This window comes from Melanaphis sacchari, unplaced genomic scaffold (genome assembly GCF_002803265.2).
Source record: "Melanaphis sacchari strain LSU unplaced genomic scaffold, SCAv2.0 Contig581_pilon_pilon, whole genome shotgun sequence".
Classification (NCBI taxonomy): domain Eukaryota; kingdom Metazoa; phylum Arthropoda; class Insecta; order Hemiptera; family Aphididae; genus Melanaphis; species Melanaphis sacchari.
Window position 1 is genome coordinate 1 of NW_020271410.1, and position 21,009 is coordinate 21,009.

General features: G+C 32.3%; 1 protein-coding gene and 1 pseudogene across 1 annotated transcript; one reads left to right on the forward strand and one right to left on the reverse strand.

The window, feature by feature from the left end:
* The first annotated feature begins 4,096 nt into the window (after window positions 1-4,096).
* Window positions 4,097-4,891, forward strand: LOC112599979 (protein ALP1-like). The gene has a single exon (XM_025347113.1). It carries the CDS (start codon window positions 4,097-4,099, stop codon window positions 4,889-4,891), a length of 795 nt encoding a protein of 264 aa, XP_025202898.1.
* Window positions 4,892-19,952: 15,061 nt separating this feature from the next.
* On the reverse strand, window positions 19,953-20,809 carry LOC112599980 (annotated as a pseudogene).
* Window positions 20,810-21,009: the final 200 nt, after the last annotated feature.

The following is a 21,009-nucleotide window of genomic DNA, read 5'->3' on the forward strand; positions in this document are numbered from 1 at the left end:
GATCACAAATACATGCCTTAATATTTTTAAAGAAGAATTTGAAAAAATAAAACACGAAAAACAAATAGTTTTTAAGCTTTTAGACATATCTAAGAGAAAAATTATTAAACATATTTTTAAATTAATTTTGTCACCGTGTAAACTACATTATTTATATATACTTGAATTATTATTTAGAACAAGAATATTTAAAGAATGTAAATGGACTAATACAGAGTTACACAAATAAGGCTGTCCAGCAAATTGCAAAATTAAAAGTGTTTAAACATTATTAATAAATATTTCATTAATGTCGATAAATATTTATTTTTTTTTTTTTTTTTTTTTTTTATTAAGGCATTCCTAGCTGGAAAAGCTATCTAAGCCTATTAATAATATACATACAATTTTCTTTTTACATAAGTGCGATAAAAGTACTAAAATTAAATTGAAGATATTATTAAACAATAAATATTAAATAAGATAAAATATTAGTATTAAGTATAGATTATAACTAGAATTTTTCTGGCTTGATGTATACGATATGTCAGAGATTGGTGGTAGGTCATTTAATTCGGTCGTGGGGTCTTCCTCTCTTGAGACGGCGAATTTTTGGTGGTCTTTCGACTAAGTTGTAGTGGGCGGCGCTATTTGATTTCGTAAGAGAATGAAAGAATCTATTTGCTAGATGATTTAAGTGCTCGTCAATTGTAGGGATGTTCAAGTCCTTGTGCAGGGCTTTGTTGCGTACGAACCAGGGTGCATCAGTTATTATGCGGAGTATTTTGTTTTGAAAAATTTGAATTTTATTTAAGTGGCTATTGGCACAACTGCTCCATATAGGACTTGCGTATAATATTAACGGTCTCAGTACTTGCTTATATATAATAAGTGAGCATTTTTTACTAATAGTTGATTTTCTATTTAGTATTGGGTAAAGAACCCCTAGTCGTTGGTATGCTTGCTGAAGTTTAGCCGATATATGAGGCCACCAGTTTAGCTTCTTATCGAGGATAACGCCTAAGTATTTTACCGATGATTTCCAACCTATTGGCTCGTTGTCAAACTTTACTAGTTGAGGTGTTTATGTTCTGCGTAGGGAAAAAAATACCGCTTGACTTTTTGATGGGTTTATGATAATTTTCCATTTTAGGCACCATAATGAAATTTTGTTGAGATGATTTTAGAGTGCGGTGGTAATTTTCTGGGTATCCGAAGAATTGCAGTAGATGGTGGTATCGTCAGCAAATAGGGCGATGTTTGAATAAATATTTATAAATAGTATAATATTCATTGCATAAGTTATTATTTTGTTTTTTTTTTTTTTTTTTTTTTTTTTTTAATTAATTATAATATTATATTATTATTATTTTACATTTTTCTTTGTGTTATTTTATTTGTTATTTTTTTAATCTTCATACCGATGTTTTTAACATATACAAAATAGTAATATTTATTTTGAGTTGAAACATTTTAAAAATCATCAGTTTTTATTTATTTATTTGTACTTTAAAATGTCATGTGGTATTACAAAATTACATGTTGTAGATTTTTTTTAAAATAAATTGCAATAATTGTTATGTTTTTTTAACTCGTGCCGCGGGCTCAAATCTACTGATTCCAATCAAAGAAATACAAAATACAAATCATTTTCATTAAAAACAATCATTTTATAGAAATATAAATAAGTATTTATAAAGAAAGAAATACGATTACGCCCGATGGTGGTCGGCGATAATGACGATGCGACGGGCGATTATAAATAATAATAATTATTATTTAATTTTATTGTAGACAAAATATCTTATCGCCCTCTATCGGGAATAATTTTCGCGTAGACTATTTTGTACTGCTGTGAGCGATCCATAAAAATTGATGTGTAAAATATATTAAATAGTATTTATAATCAATGCTAATACCTATAGATTTTGATTGTAATTTTTTTAGTTACGAATTTATTAATTAGTGATTATAATTTATTATCATTTTATATTATGTTCAACAATTCTTTATAACTACCACGACTGTAGATAGTATTGTTATGGGCTACGAGATATCCTAATAATATAAATATTTATAATATAATGTGTAATATTGCTAAGGCCCTCCTCACACGGGGATACTCAAAAGAAACTGCAATCGCCTAGATACTAGGAGACTAGGCGACTAGACAACTACAGTTGCCGGTTATCTTCACACACAGTATACTAAATTTTTGTTTCTAGTTTTTTAAACTAGTGTCACCCTACTATTTTGACAATACAGTTCAGTGTTTCGTATTATATGAGTACATTGATATTTATACAAGAAATAAATACATTTTTTATAATGTCTAGTAGTGATTCGAGTAGCGATGAAGACATTATTCTTTATCATTACTATAAACACCACTTAAACAAACGCAGAAGAAAATATTGGATCAATCCTTATATTGAAAAAAATGTTAACTGCAGACTATTTGTTGCTGCTAAGGAATTACAGGAAAGTGACTCCCGATTTCTTGCATTCTACAGAATGAGAAAAGAAACTTACCTTCAATTACAAGAAATTATTTGTCCTGCTCTTCATTACACAGACACTAATATGAGGGAATGTGTGTGCCCGGAAGAAAGACTATTGATAACACTAAGGTAAGAATAATATTTAAATGATGTATTTATTTTATATATTGCCTTTAAATAGAATTTTATTATTTAATGTAATGAGTAATGTTTAATAATATATTTTAAAACTAATATTAATAGTGGGATACGCATTAGGTAGTATTTTTCATATTATATTACTGTATTATTCTAAATTATCGGTGGTCAAAGCATCACAGACGACTTGGTAGTATAAACTTTCCGTGTCATTATGCTGTAGCTCTTGTACTGACATTGGGTTGTTGAAGGTAGAATTACTCTGAGAAGAGTGATCCGTACTTGTACTAGCTAGTGGTGAATGTGATGACATAAGAGAGCTTGTTTGTGTATGTTGATAAGTTGGTGGTAGAGAGAGTTGTAGATATGGAGCTGGATTCATTATATCATCAATAAGCTGCAGAACTCTACGCCTAAATGAACTCATTTGTGCGTTTGTCATGGGTTCAATCTCGGGTAGCAAACTCAGAAGAAACATTTTTTTTTGTTGGTTGCGCTCATTAGGAGTTGTTTCTATTTTTTTTTTTTTCATATTCAAGTATTCCATAAAGGATTTGTCCACATCAGTATTTGCTCGCTTCTGAAATTTTCCTTTCCTCGGAGTTGGAGATGTTTTATATGTGTCACTTAACGATTTTTCATTAGAAACATTGTCTTGTTGTACTTGTATTGGACATGAAGGTAGTTGGGCAGGACAGTTTGGTGGTGACAGATCGTTATCTACATGTGATAGTTGAAATTCTTCATTTTCTTCGTCATTGTATATTTCATTTTGTGTCTGATCTTCAGAATCTTGTGCTAGCTCATTTGGAATTTGTTGAGGGCAATCAGATAAATTTCCAACTGGCGTACCCAATGCTCTTATGAATGGAAGCGCAAATTGCATGAATTCTGTCAAATAATAAGGTTTTTTACTTTTGGAACTGGAACCACTGGCAGGGGGTTTCATATGACGGACAAATACGGAACGGAGGTTCTTCCATTTTTCTTTACACTCGTTTACTATAAAATATTAATAATAATTAATATTTAAATAATACAAAGTCTAAAATAATTGACGTTGAGTTATAATTATTAATTTGATAAAAAATTTAAAAAAAAACACTTAACATATTATGTCCCAAACAAAAACACTCCGTCAACGCATTTAAGGTTCGAATTTTAACAAAATACGTAAAAATCACGAAAATTTGCAAATTATTTTGTGTTAGAAATTCATAAAAAAAATGTTATCAAAAAAACAAATCTCTACCTGAAAGTCAAAATAAAATTGTGTCATGCGCTACGGCTCCTTTTTTTTATTTAGCTTGCATCGCTGGATGATAAGAATTAAAATGTAATAAATTATTTGCAGGTACTTAGGAACAGGATCTACTTTTGTATCGCTTGCATTATACTTTGCTAGAGGAGAAAGTACAGTTATATACATAATACGTAAAATGACAAAATTGATCTGGGAATTATTAAAAGATTCTTATATGCCTACACCAACTGAAGAAAACTGGAAATTAATAGCTCAACGCTTCTATTCACTCTGGAATTTACCAAACTGTTTGGGTGCATTGGACGGTAAGCACATACGAATCGAAAAACTACCAGGCAGTGGATCAAGTAATTTCAATTACAAAATGTATCATTCAATAGTATTATTGGCATGTAGTGATGCAGATGGTTTTTTCACTACTATCGAAACTGGTTATGCTGGTAGAAATAGTGATAGCGGAATATTTCGAGCATCAACAATTAAGAAGTGGATTACAACTGGAAGATTAAATATACCATTTCCTTCAAAATTAATAGATGATTTAAATGATTATAATTTTCCTTTCTACTTTGTCGGCGACGAAGCCTTTCCATTGACACCATATTTGTTGCGACCATACCCACAGAGAACTCTTGATAATGTCAAAAGAATTTTTAACTACAGACTAAGCCGAGGTAGGAAAACTGTGGAATGTGCTTTTGGAATGATGACCGAAAAGTTTCAAGTTTTAAGCAGTGCAATTCGCACCCGTAATACAGAAAGAGTGACTGATATTATAAAATCTGTGTGCATTCTTCACAATTTCATTCGCAAAAAAGAAGGAGTTAAATATACACCATATGAACAAGTTGAAAACATTCAAGATAGCATCGATAGTACAACGGTATTACCAATTCAAGATCTTGTGTTACGTGATCGTGCTTCCGCTCATGAAGTTAGAAATTATTTAGCAAATTACTTTCTCACTCCCCGAGCCTCTATTCCATGGCAGTGGAACTATTGTGTTTAAACTGTAAAGAATTACCTGCTTAAGATGTATTGAATATAATATAATATAATATATTTAATGTAATTAAGATGTTTTGAATATTTAAATTCATATTTTTCTGTTTATTAATAAACAAAAATATTTGAAATGGTTTATTTTATTATTAGAGTTATTTTTTGTGTTTACACTTGAAAGAAAGAATATTATTTAAAATATAGTTAGTACAGTATGTGTACATATAGTGCAGTTATCTAATGTGGACGCGTATTTATAAATTAACCACTAGAAAATCCAATATTTTTCGTTATTCGTCGATAACTTATCGATGTACATTATCATGGGTTATTTACGATCAACAGTAGGTATTTGTAAAGGCGTAAATATGACTTTAATGAGCAAAGATAGAATTATAATGATTATTATTATTATTATTTTAGAATATGCAACATTTATGCAACTATAAATAAATATGCAATTAATATGCATTTTCATCGAAATATGCATAAATACGCAAAAAAAAGTAACCATATAATCTATACATTATGAAACGTCGACTTTTTAAATAAAAATTTATAATCAAAATTATTATTCTAGGTGAATTGTAGAAGAATATGCATTTGTATATAAATCCGGGCCCTAATCATAATAATATATTAAAATATATAGACAAATTATAATTAATTAATAATTATAAATAATAAATTCTTTATAGCCATGTACTCAGAACCAATTATTATACATATTATTATTATTGTGATAATACTTGAATATTCTCGGCCTTACCTGTGAGCTTAACTTCTGTGGCTACTTCACTCCAAGCTTTTTCCGTTACATTTCTTCTGGAGTAGCTTTTTAAGGTATAATTATATAGCTCGGGATACTTTTCTATTTGTTGCACAAATTTTATATTGAAATTTTGATCCATGTTATTGTTATTAGACACGAAATAAAAAATCTACCAAGCTACTCGATCAACCAAAGTAGCGAGGAGACCGGCATGTCTAGTCGCCAGTTGACTAGTCGCGTCAGTTTATCAGTCGCGGAGACTTTAGTAGCGCCGTCTGAACACATGCGCAGTTGCCTAGTCGCCTAGTCTCCTAGTATCTAGGCGATTGCAGTTTCTTTTGAGTATCCCCGTGTGAGGAGGGCCTAATAGGTATTAGCAATCAGTCCCATGTCGACCGTTGTCCATGAAACATCGTTCGCCACTACTCCGTCCAAATTTTTTTTTTGTTATACTTTATACTGCACCGATTTTCTCCATTCAAAGACGTACATCTCGAAAAAAGGAAGCTGTGTCCAAAGAACTGGGCACCACACCTGCAGCTGCACCAGCATCTCCCTTAACTTCGGTAACGTTAAAAAAAATAATTACTCAACTAATTGTTATCTTCTGTACGGCGGCCGCGCCACGGTCGGTCACCGGGTCGGTTGCCGTGTAGCGTACGTCTTATCGCCGCGCGATAAGCACTATATCCTAATTACCTGCGTGCATTATGGCATCATATAAATCTAAAACCGTCGTATCTCCTTTAATTATCCCTAAATCACGTATACAGAGCGTGCCAAATAAATCACCAAATCAATCTGCCCATTCAGAGCTTGAGGATGGCTGGACCACTCCGACTGTTAAAAAAAAACGTGCAAATCTGCTTTCAACATCCCCAGACTCAAACCTAGCAACAAACACAAAAAAATTCGCGTCTCAAAATCGTTTTGCAATTTTCTCCGACCCGGTTGACGAAACCGATAAAATGGAACAAGATTCAGACCTCAATGAACCTCTCTCCGCCCAAATCAAACCTCCACCACCTATATTTATTCGCACTGTTAAGGACTACAAAGCCTTTTGTGATAGCATCAAAGAAATAACAAAAGGGGAACCTTTTTCGTGCAAAAGTTCCATTAATGGTATCAAATTATCAACTAGCTCTGCTGATTCTTATCGCACTGTGATTAAATTTCTACAATCCAACAAAGCTGATTTTCATACTTTCAACTCAAAGAAAACAAAGTCTTCAGAGTTGTTATCAGGAACCTACATCACTCAACTCCAATTTCTGAAATCAAAAACGAACTTATAGCTCTCGGGCACACGCCACGAAACATAACTAATGTACTACAGCGCATCACCAAACAACCTCTGCCTTTATTTTTCATTGACTTAGAGCCCAACATCAATAACAGAGATGTATTTAATATCGATCAGTTATTCTATTCAAAAATAAAAATTGAAGAACCCCGAGCTAATCATCAACCAATTCAATGTCTCTGATGCCAAGGTTTCGGCCACACTAAATCCTACAGTAATCATGCCCCAAAATGTGTTCGCTGTGGAGATCCTCATACCTCGGATGTCTGCTTAAAACCTGCAAGTTTACCAGCCAAATGTGCGCTTTGCAGCGGTGATCACCCTGCAAACTACAGAGGTTGCCCAGCCTACAAAAAAATCCAAGCCTCACACAATTCTAAGAAGTCATACTCATCTCAAGTTAATCGTACTCATACGGACACTAATGTAACACCTACTAATGTAAACACCTCCTCCAATATGAACTCGGTACCAAAAAAAACTTATGCCAATGCAACCAAAAACGACCCCTCTAATCAGCCTTACCCCTCCCCCCCTCACTAATGATACCTCGAACACCGACAACCTAGCCCACCAAATGGCGTCCTTTCTTAATAGTTTTTCAAGCAACTATCAATCCTTTAATCTCCTTGCTCACTTTTCTAATAGAAAAACTCATCCATCCTAACAATGGTAAATAGACAAAATACTATCCATCACCCGATCTCAATTCTTTCATGGAACGCTAACGGACTAACCCACCAAAAAAACGAACTCTCTGCATTCCTTCTACTAAATTCAATAGATTTACTTCTTATTAGTGAAGCCCATCTAACAACAAACTCCTCGTTCAAATTACCTGGCTATATAACGTACCACTGCGACCACCCTGATGGCTCAGCACACGCCGGCTCAGCAATACTAATAAAACCCAATATCAAGCACACAATACTTCCCTAGTTTCAAAATAATTGTATACAAGCTACAAACATTGCTTTGACCTTAAACCACATTCCTACTACTATCTCCTCAGCCTACTTTCGCCCTGGAATAAAAATAAGTACGCTCGAGCTTTCACGCTATTTTACCTCCCTCGGCAACAACTTTTTAATAGGCGGTGACTTTAACTCAAAACATCCCCGGTGGGGTTTAGTTCACCAAACACCAGAGGGCGGCTACTAAATAACTTTTTACTTAATCACAATTTAAAAATCATTTCCGCATCTAACTCTACATATTGGCCTTCACATACCAATAGACAATCTGATGTTCTAGATTTCTTCATAACTTACCTCCCCAGTCATATAAACCATTCCATATCAAATCTCTCAGACTTATCCTCTGACCACACACCTTTACTCCTAATTTAAAATGAATTGTCTACTACAACGACTACTCGTCATACATTAACTCCAGGGAAAACCAATTGGGAAAAATTTAGCCAAACTATAGACGACCTCATTTTACTAAACATCCCTTTAAAAACACCTTCAGACTTGGATAATGCAATCCAATCATTTACAAATGTCCTTCAAAACGCAGCACGAAATTCTTCCCAAATGCCCTCTAATACCCCCAAAGTCACTAAAGATTTACCTCTTCACATAACACAACTAATTTCTGAAAAACGCAGAGCCCGTTGTAGATGGCAAAGAACGCACTTGCCTAGTGACAAAAAAAAATATAATGCTTTCACTTGCTCCCTAAAAAACGTACTTCGAAAGTACAATTCTGAAAAATATCTACAGTATCTAAAATCTCTCTCCAGTTCTCACTGTGGAAATCAACTAAAAATATTTTAAAAGAAAAAAACAAAACACCTCCTCTACGTTACCCAGATAGATCCTTAGCCCTATCAAACTTAGACAAAGCAAATCTTTTCGCAACTGATCTTGAAAGTAGATTTACGCCTCATACAGACATTTTAAATTTAGAACACTCCCATCATGTCGAAACCTCATTAATCAACACCCTACCAATGTGTCTTCCAACAAAACATACTTCCCCTTCTGAAGTTAAAAACATTATTAGTAAATTGCGAAATAATAAATCACCTGGCCATGACATGATAACCAATACCATTACGAAGAAACTGCCGAAAAAAGCAATCCTACTACTTACGTATATCTATAATGGCATACATCGCCTTTCATACATCCCTTCCACATGGAAGCACTCAGTCATCATTCTTATTCATAAACCGGGCAAGCCACCCGATATCCCGTCTCCTTACAGACCCATCAGTCTTCTCCATACGTTCTAAAAATTATCCTAAAAAGAATTTATCCAATTTTAAATGAAAAAAATATTATTCTTAACGCTCAATTCGGTTTTAGAAGCAATCACTCTTCGCTCCATCAAATCCACAGAATAGCTAACAACATTGCTTCTTCCCTTGAGCAAAAACACTTTTGTTCAGGGGTTTTTCTCGACGTTGCACAGGCGTTTGATCGTGTCTGGCACGAAGGCCTTCTTTATAAACTTCTCTTTCTACCCACTCCACTATACCTCACCTTAAAATCTTTCCTCACAAACTGCTCCTTCGTAGTACGATGTGAGGAAGAGTATTTTAATATTCATTCTATAAGAACAGACGTCCCCCAAGGCAGCATTCTCGCACCTACATTGTTCAATATATATACAGCTGATCTACCTCAATCAAATAACACCAACTTAGCTACTTTTGCAGACGATACTGCAATAATCTCATCCAGTCCTAACTTAGACACTGTCATAAATAACCTCCAAGACCACCTAACAAACTTACAAAACTGGTTTAACTTATGGAGAATAAAAATAAATGAAAGCAAATCCATTCATATTACCTTTACCCTCCGCCCAAAAAATATTCCCCCTGTTTATCTCAATGACAAAATAATCCCTATGGACACATCAGTCAAGTACCTCGGTCTCCATCTAGATAAAAGACTGACCTGGGCAACGCATATAAAATTAAAACGAAAATCCTTAAATCTCCGTCTGCACAAACTAAGACAACTACTCCGCTCTAAAATCTCACTTGAAAACAAAATGCTAATTTATAAACAATTAATACGCCCGGCAATGACGTATGGCATCCTCCAATTATGGGGGCTCTACAAAAATGTCTAACCTGAAAATATTCCAAGCTTTCCAATCCATAAACCTTCGTCTCCTCACAAACGCCCCATGGTATGTAAGTAACAGATCCCTACACCATGATCTCAACGTTCCAACGACATCTGCACTAGCTTTGTACAACTATAATAACTTCCACAAAAATGTCCTAAATCATCCTAATCCTCTAGTCGCCAAGCTAGCATCTAAAACCCTACCTGACAACCCTCCCCGTCGTCTAAAACGAAAATGGCCACGTGATCTTCTAACTGAATAAATCAAAATTTATATTAAATACATTTATTATGTACAATAAAAATTTAATTTAAACAAAGTTCATATTGGAAGTAGTATCAATGGACTCTCCCTTCCCTCAAGCCGTCCAGACTGGTAAAAATGTTATCTAAATTACTTATTGTATTATGTTATACAGATTGTATATTTTTTCTATTTTAATAAAAAAAAAAAATAAAAAAAATAAAAAGGTATTAGCAATAGTAATATAGATATATATATATGATCTAATAATTATAATGTATACGAAATATTAGATTCATATTTTGTAAAAACATCATAATAAATTAAAATAGTAGTTGTTGGGCGAGGTCGTTTTGCATTTCCATGAATTGCCACTAAAGACGATAACATCCTGGAGATTGTTGTTTTCAAATGTGAAAACAATTCGAAGAATTAATCTGAATTGGGAGATTGTCGATTACAACAACAAGAGATTTCCTTGTATATAAGGGAGTCCAGAGATGACATTTATCCATTTATTAATGCATGTGATATGGCAGTGAATTAAGTTGAGTAGAAAAATGCACTAACTTTGGTTAAATATATAATTACCAGGTTATCAGGTAGACTCCTAGCCTGGTAGAGCATTGGAAATGATAAAGTATAAAAATGTGACTAAGTGGACATATATTAAGAGTTATTTAACAGATGCTTTTGAGGATATGACAACAGCTTCAAGTTTACAAATACAGTTAAATTCTATTAAAATGCGTAATGGTGAGGATGTAAATGATTTTTTTTTTTTTTTTTAGCATATGGCGCTTATGTCCGGGAGTAGGCCCGAAGGCCTAGTTCGGACGCCTATTTGGCAGAATTTTTTAGTGGGCACCCGTAGGTTTCTGCCATGCCCGGGTGGGGGGCGGCGGCTTCTCTCTCCAGACACCGTGACTGCCTGAAGAGTGACGCCGCCCGTGACCGAGATTCGAACCGGCGACGGTGCGCGACGCAACCGCCGCCTTAGTCCGCTCGGCCACTTCACCCCATGTAAATGATTATTGTCATAGAGTAGAAAAATTATATTATAAATTATGTACTGCATGTACACTTAACAAAGAAGAATCGGAAGCTAGAGTAATACACGAAACTTTAAAGGAACAAACATTAAATATTTATATAAAAGGATTAATAACTCCAATAAGAACAATTGTAAAAGCACTTAATTCTAAAACTTTATAGGTAGCTAAGCAATTGGCTAAAGCTGAGGAGGTAGAATATAATACAGAGAAAGAAAATTCTAAATACAGAAACGATTTTTCCAATAATTAAGGTTCTAATAATAATTATAGACAGAATAACAGTTAACAAAATAATAATAATTTTCAATGTACAAATAATACAAAATATAATAATATGAATAATTATTCTAAAAATTTCTAACAAAATAGTTTTAATAAATCAAATTATCAGACTCGAACAAATAATTATCCACAGCGAAATAACTTTAATAAACCACCAATAAAATGTTACAATTGTAATGGAAATCATTATGCAGCTCAATGTAGAAATAAACCAATACAAAATTATACAAACTATAACAATTATCAACCAAATAGAAATAAATTTGCACAGCCATCAGCTAACTAAAATGTACGAGTAATTACATGCACATATTGTAAACGGAAAGATCATGATATAAATGTTTGTTTAAAAAAACGTAATAGTGAAAGTAAGGACAATAATTCGGGAAACGTAAACGCTTCGAGCGAGGAACGCGGTACTCGTTCGATAAACCAGATAATCGCGGAGGAAATGCGCAATGTTTCCATATAGTTACAGCCATAGAAAATAATCATATAACGTGTATTTCACCTGCAAGCAAAACAAATAAGTTAGATTTATTGATAGTAAATGTACCTAAGATAAACTGTTTACAAAGACAATTAATTATAGATGAAATACGAATAGTTATTCCAATAGAAATAACTAATAATAGTATAGATACGGAATTTTATATTGTAGGAACACAATTTCCTATACCAAAAGATGGTATACTAGGTCATGCATTTTTATTAAAAACAAGGTAATAGTAGACGTAGCAAATAATAAACTGGTTATACAAAACGATGAAACAACATTGAATAATTTAAAATGTAGTTCTATAATTTTAACATTACAACCTCGAACGGAGACCGTTGTAGAAATAGCAGTAGCTGACCCACTAGTAGAAAGTAAAAATATATATATTCATAAACAACAAATTACGAAAGATGTTTATTGTAGTAGTACAGTTTCAACTGTAAACAGAGGAAAAGCAATAGTTAGTATGCTAAATATATCTGAGGAAATAAAAAATATAAATCAGAGTAATTTAAATAAAATACTTTATGATAGTGAGTATGAGATATATACGGTAGAATCAACAAATAATCATAATAAACATATAAAACAATTAAGAAAAATCATAAAAACCGATCACATGGATGAGAATGAGAGAAAAACTATTTATGAGATATGTGAAAAATATAATAGTATATTCCATATGGAAAGAGATATTTTAACATTTACTAACGCAGGTACTCATTTAATAAGATTAAAACAGGATCAACCACCTATATATCGTAGACCTTATAGACTTCCTCATGCACAACAGGATGAAATAAATGCGCAAATTAAAAAACTTGAGGATAATGATATTATTGAGAGTTCAAGGAGTCCTTGGAACTCTCCTCTTTTATTAGTACGGAAAAAAATTGATAACTCAGGTAAACAGAAATTTAGAATAGTAGTAGACTTTAGAGCATTAAACGAAGTCACCATAAATGAATTTCACTCTTTACCAAATATTACTGAAATATTAGACCACAGTTAGGTCAATGTCAATTATTTTCTGTTCTTGATGTTTCTAGTGGATTTTATCAAATTAAATTAGAAAAAGAATCACGTGAATTAACAGCCTTTTCGACCAATCAAGGTCATTGGCATTTTAAACGTATAATACAAGAAATGAAAACTAGTCCTGGAACTTTTCAAAGAGTTTTGAACTCAGCATTAGCTGTTTTAATAGGAATAAAATGTTTAGTATATTTAGATGATATTATTGTATACGGGAAAAACTTACAGGATCATAATAAAAAATTAATAAAAGTATTTGAGCGATTACGAATTAAAAATTTAAAGTTACAACCAGATAAATGTGAATTTTTAAAACGAGAATGTGTGTATTTGGGATATGTAATATCGGAAAACGGTATTAAACCCGATGAGAAAAAAGTGAAATCAGTGTTAGAATTTCCAAAACCAACAACTGTAAAAGATATAAAATCATTTTTAGGATTAAGTGGTTATTATAGGAAATTTATAGATTCATATAGTGCAATTGCGAAACCTTTAACGAATCTTTTAAAGAAAGATATTAAATTTGAATGGAGTGAAGAATGTCAAAAATCATTTGATAAATTAAAAGCAGCATTATGTTCTAAACCAATACTTAAATATCCTGATTTTACTAAACCTTTCATATTAACTACGGACGCGAATAATAAAGCACTAGGGATAATATTATCTCAAGGAGAAATAGGTCAAGATTTACCAATTTCGTATGCGTCGCGAACGTTGAATAAAAGTGAAAATAATTATTCTACAACCGAGTTAGAATGTTTTTTTATGAAATAAAACAAAAGTTTGGAATTAAAACATTTTTACCAGTTAGTAAAGTAATAGGAGACACACCGTATGTAATACAAAATAATCGGTACATAATATTTTTAGTTACGAAAAATAGAGATCGTCAGAGGTCAACGTACGAGAACATATATATAGCAATAATGAACTTGAAACAACTTTGTGAGGAAAATAAATTAAATAAAATGGCAATGAATAAATTAGGTTCCAATGACGATTTGAAATGGGATAAGATAAGGTCAATGTTAAGAAACATATTTCGTAATACTAAAATTGAAATTATAGTATGTACAAACGTAGAATATACGAAAGAAAAGAAAGTAATTATTTTAAAACAATTTCATGATTCAAAGTTAGGAGAATATTTAGGGGTAAATAAAACTATAAAACGAATACAAAAGCAGTTTAAATAGAAAGGTATGATAAATGATGTTAAAAAATATATAAAAAATTGTATGTCATGTCAAGTAAATAAAATTTCGAATCGACATGTTAAACAACCAATGGCTATTATGTCCACAAGTTCGAAACCATTTGAGAAAATATTTTTAGATATTGTAGGACCTTTACCAACAACTTTGTCCAATAACAATTATCTTTTAACAATGCAAGATGACTTATCTAAGTATACGCTAGGAGTACCAATACCTAATCATTAAGCAAACACGGTCGCGGAAGCCTTCGTTATACACTTTGTGTGTGTACATGGAATACTGGGAACGATATTGACAGATCAAAGTACGGATTTCCTTAGTAAAACATTTACGGAAGTTTGCAAATTTTTAAAAATTAATAAAATTAACACTAGTCCTTTCAGACCACAAACAAATGGAGGTCTTGAAAGATCACATAGAACTTTAGCCGAGTATTTACGACATTATGTAGATAAAGATTTAAATAATTGAGATCATTTATTACCCTATGCATTTTTTGTATATAATTCAACAATACATACATCGACTTACTATCAACCATATGCATCAGTATATGGGCGTACATTAGAAATACCAATTAAATTAAAATCTGAGCCAGAACCACAGTATAATTATGATGATTATTTATATGATTTAAAACAGAGTATGCAAGTGTCACATAAGTTAGCAAGAGAGAAGTTAATTGAAACAAAGTAAAAAGTAAGGAGCGATATGATAAGAAAGAGAATTCTGTAGATATACATGTAAAAGATTTGGTACTTTTGAAAGATAATACACATAGAAACAAACTTAATTCTTTATGGTTAAGACCATATGAAGTAATTGAAATAATAGGAGATGAAAACATAGTTATACAACGCGGTAGACGAGGTATTACTGTACATAAAAATAATGTAAAACGATATCATAATGATAAAATAAATGAATAATTATAGTATTATAATATAAGTAAATAACAAAATAATTTTTTTTTATATAATAAATTTAACTTTAAGTTTTTGATTTTTTTTTTAAAAGCAAAACATACAATTTCACTATTTTGGATTTTGAATTTACAATATTACAGAAAAACAATCACTTATTGATCTGCGGGCAATAACGGACAATCTAGATCAGAGTGAAACGATTAAATTAGAAGGATGGCCCTTGTTGATATCTAACAATGAGGTCCGTCCTATTACTAAATATGAACAGGATTGGGCGGTTAAAAATGTTAAGAAATTTTTTGGTTGGCCATCCACCAAAGCAAATATTTGTTTATCACAGATTAATGAAAGTAGTTGTTTTACTATAAATAATTTAAATAGGAAAACTATATTAAATTACATTAATCGGGGGGAACAAAAATCAGGTTTTGTTTTATGGAATGGTGACATGGATATGTTTTTTTTGAACCGTTTGGATATACACTATCCAATTTTAAATATTAGAGCTTATGATTGCAATAATAATAGACAATTTTTCTTACAATTACAAATTAATAAAATTACTATCGTAGAAATTGAGTTAGGCAGTTATAAAAAAAATAGTAGATTGTTAAACCTATTTGAAAGTCATGAGCTGGCTAGTGATGTAGATCATAAGATAACTCATGCTCATGATCCCTGTGCGGATGTGATATTTACGAAATGTCTGTTCGATAAACTTTTAGAAAAAATTACTTATGAAATATTAATAGAGAGATTACCATAGGGATAATAATTTTACTTTTAGAAAAGTAATTTTTTTTACTTTTAGATTGGTGATGATGGTTGGATTAAGCAAGGCTAATGAAATAAATTCATCAGACTATTATACATATACACCGTATGAACAAGACAAGGGTATACATTATGAAAACTTAGGTCCTGTTAGAATAATAGGAGCAGAATATAAACTCATAACTTATTTTTCACTATGAGAATACAACACGAAATATGAAATATTAGGAAAGAAAATGAAAAATATAACAAACATATGTACTGATAAGTCATATAGATTTATGTGGAAAATATCAAATAGTAATAACCGATTTATATGATGAAATAACTAATCAAAAGGAAAGAATGTATTTGTCATTGGGAGGTCAAAATATTGATCAAGATATTAATAATGGAAGACAAAAAAGGGGATTAATAAATATTATAGGCAATGTTCTGTATACATTATTTGGTGTGTGTGATGATAAATGTGTTAAGAAAACCAGGAAAGCAATTCAAAAAACAGAGGAAACAGGAACTAATATTTTGCATATAATGAAAACATAAACAACAGTAGTAAAAACAGCTGTCAAGAAAATAGCTAACACAATTAATCGTACTGAGGAGTTATACAAAGATGTATCAAATAAAGAACAACAATTACATAAAAGATTATTACAAATACAAAACAAAACTGACGATATTTTAGATTTATTATTGGCAGATGAAGTACATAATTTATATACAATATTAACTAATCAATATGCATATGAAACTTCAACATTAGAACAAATAATTACAGCCGCAAGAGGAGAAATAGTACATCTAAGTCTTATGACACCTCAAGAAATTGCAGAAACGCTAAGAGCAGCAAAACAATATTTTAGAAGTAACTTAAATATTCCTGTAGGAACAAAACCATCAGAGATAAGTGAATTTTCGAAAATAGCAAAAATGAGCGTATATTATGAGAACGAGAGATTAGTGTTTATTACAAAAATACCATTAATTAAGGACATAAAATTTACATTATTTAATGTAATACTTATACCTATGAATCGTATGGAGAAAAAAATAATTGGATGGTATATTACTTAACTTAAATATGAATATATTGAAATGACTAAAGATAGGAAGAAATTTACTACTTATTCAGATAAACAGATAAGTGAATGCACAGAATTGAATATATACAAAATATGTAAATTACCACAGCCGATACAGGAAGCTAATAGTCATCAACCGTGTGAGGTACAATTATTAAAAGGAGCAGACGAAACACCGGAAAAATGTATAGTTAAGAAATTTGCGTTAAGAGAAAGTATCATAGGCTTAACAACAAAAACACATGGATACATGTAGGACACGATGTTTTGACAATAGGATGTGATGATGTAATAGAACCATTTATTCAAGAAGTGAGAAACTCAGGAGAAATATCTATTATAGATACAAGTTGTCGAATATTTACAAGAGATGGAGTGTTAAATGCGATAGAAGAAGATTCAAATAGAAAATACAAAGATTTTATACCTATACCTAAAATGAAAGACTTACTGGACAAAATACCTGAACACATACATAATTACACAATAAACGAAAAATGGAATAATGTAACAGATATACAATTAACAGATTTAAATAGTGTTTCTTAATCTCTTGATGAAGAAATGATTGATAATGAAATAATAAGGGGACAAACTCAAAAACATCAATTTATTCACTCAAATCTATTATATGCAACAGTAGGTTTAACTATATTATGTATGATATTAATATTAGCTAAATATATACTAATAAAATGTAGGTATGTTAGCAATCATCAGATCATAGAACCTAGGAAAATAGCTAGATATAGAAAACCAATAAGGAAAGGAAATTATAGTACGGAAATATTTGAAGATATACCATTTGCTGCTCCACCTTCACCACGATAAAACAATATATAATAATATTATAATAATTAGTATAGGTGACAGATATTGATATTGAGGAAAATAATAATTAATAATAATATAAATAATTAGTAAGAGTGATATTTAAAAACTATTGAGGAATAATTAATAGATGGTAAATGGTAAAAAAAAAAAAAAAAAATGGTTTGAAAGTTATTAAAATTGGGATATAATATATTCAGTTATTATTTAGGAAAATACAAAAATATTAAATGTTACATACATGTGTAATAACATTAATTGTTCACAGATTTATATATGTAATAATTATTAAGGTAAAGGATTTTTATGTTTTATAAGGAATATACTAACAAATTTTATTATATAATTAATTGATTTAAATTTTATGTTACTAACATATTTATTATTAAGTAATTGATGTATATGAAGTGTAACTGCATACATATAAAAATTGTAAACATTTCTGTCTTGCAGACATAAACCTTTTTTTTGCGGGGAGGTGTTATGAGCTACGAGATATGCAAATAATATAAATATATATAATATAATGTGTAATATTGCTATAGGCGTTAGCAATAGTAATATTATGTGATCTGATGTAGATATATATGCGATCTAATAATTATAATGTATACTAAAAATTAGATTCATATTTTGTAAAAACATCATAATAAATTAAAATAGTAGTTGTTGGGCGAGGTCGTTTTGCATTTCCAAGAATTGCCAGTAAGGATGATAACATCCTGGAGATTGTTGTTTTCAAATGTGAAAACAATTCCAAGAATTAATCTGAATTGGAAGGTTGTCAATTACAACAACAAGAGATTTCCTTGTATATAAGGGAATCCAGAGACCATCAAGGGCAGATGTACCAGAGCTACGAAGAACAGAGCAGCTTCACGACACTCGGCCACTTCTTATATCAGTTACATGTACTTCATTTATACGTAATAAAACATTATTGTATTTAAAAGTTGTAAATTTCATTTAAATAACACCCTGGATTTGGATCTGATATTGGCACGCAACACACATATACAACGCTATTTTGCGCACGGAATACGTTACAGAACAATCAAAACGAGCACAAGTGATCATGTTGCTCAAACCAGGAAAACCACCTGAAAATATCATATCGTACCGACCGATATTAATAAATATAAAATAATGAAATTCTCGCGGAAATTCAAATGGACCAATCAGAAGTCCCAATTGATTTATAGGTGCCGAGACCGTACACAAAATGCTAATATGCCTTTGGGATCCCCCTGGGCTCCGGTTCCTCCCGTGCCCTCTGCAACGACACCCGCTAGCGTGTTAGCGCGGCCGCGGTTGCGCACCGGTTCCCCACAAGTCATGTCATACAGGGGACCGAAGCGCCGGTGACCCCCAACGGTACGATCAACCCCCAGCAGGGGCCGGACGAGTCCGACCTCCGCAAGGAGTGCCGTAGTGAGGTATGCCAGCGCCGTTGAAGAGAAAAACCTGATGCCGTGCCGTGGGGGCACGTCGCCGGATCAACTCCCCAACTGCGCGATCCACAAGTCGCGCCATCGCCACCCGCGAGAGGCCACGTGGGAGCAGGTTGCCTCGACACTTCATGCATCCCGAGCCGGTGCCAGCCGCGGCAGCCGAGGCCACCGCGACCAGACATCCGACCCCTGTTTGCTACCGCCGAGTGTCACCACGGTCAAATTCCGCTTCGGCAAGCGAACCTCGGCTGACACCGGTGCCCGCTGCCGTTGAAGCTAGCATATATACCACTAGTTTACCGTCAGCAACCACCGCTGCGGACGGATAGCCGCCACCTCACTCGGTGGGCCGACGGTTGGAGTTGGATCGGTGTTAGCCGTCGCCATGGGCGGACGCAGGAAAAAATTTCGGGAGGGGGGGTTTTGAAAAAATAAGAATAATTACCATTATTTTGAAATAATTATTTATTGTATTTTTAGAAGTCATAACAATTATTTATAAAATCAAATTTATCCGCCTCGGTATTTTTGCCATAATATTCAAGATATCTTCATAAGATACCTCTATGTCTCTGTATAAGTTCAATAATACTAATCCATTCAATCGGTCCTCCGCCGTCTTGTTCGTAAATAGGTTTTTAATCTACGGAGACAAGAGATTGATCTTTCACTCGAAGCAACTAAAACGGGAAGTGTTGCTCCAATTTGCAAAAATCGATATATAGATTGATATAACGTAGATTCGCAAAAGTTTAGAGCATCAACAAACGTTTTTGGCCTTTTTTCTTCAGGCGTATTTGAACAATGTCTGAAATAATAATATAAATAAGTTTTCATATAAAGAACAAAGAATACCTAAGACAATAAAAAACAATGTTACCTGCGCCATATTGTGATATCCAATTCTAAATCTTCATCAGATCCCTTTATGTCATTTGGCCACTCCTTTCTAAACGTTTTGACTGTTAAGACGATTTCTTCTGTTGTCAGTTCACTGCACTTTGTTGGTAAAATATTTTGTATTTTTAAAAGTTATTCACGATGATCGAGAAACCTGGCTTTGAGTTGATCTAATAAGTGGTCTAAAAATGAAATAAAGATGGATCGACGGTAGTACGTTTCGGGATCTCCTTCATAGTTATCACGGTTTTGCTGGCGTTTGACATACCGAGGAACCACTAAACGGACATCAACTGTACCTGCTATTTCCAAAGCTTTCACAAATATACTTTTAAATTTTTTTTCTGCATTTTGACGCATATCGTTGATTTCTTTGTACACATCATTAGCGTAATTTACACAGTGGCTCAAATCACAATTTTCTTTTTGCAAAAATACGCTAAGATTTTTCATTAAGGTGGTACTAGCCGGTTGAAAAATATCGCTTTTAGACCTTTGGTTATGACAAAACTGTGAGATTTTGGTTGGTCCGATTTTTATTTTGTAAAAATCTCAAGATTTCCCAACATCTTTTCTAGATCTTGATCGAGGCGATTTTCGAAATATAAATTTTTACCTTAGATATCCTCAAGAAAAAATTTATAAATTTGGAA

Excerpts from the sequence above, each read along its gene's own strand:
- LOC112599979 (XM_025347113.1), top strand. The coding sequence starts at position 4,097 with ATGCCTACACCAACTGAAGAAAACTGGAAATTAATAGCTCAACGCTTC.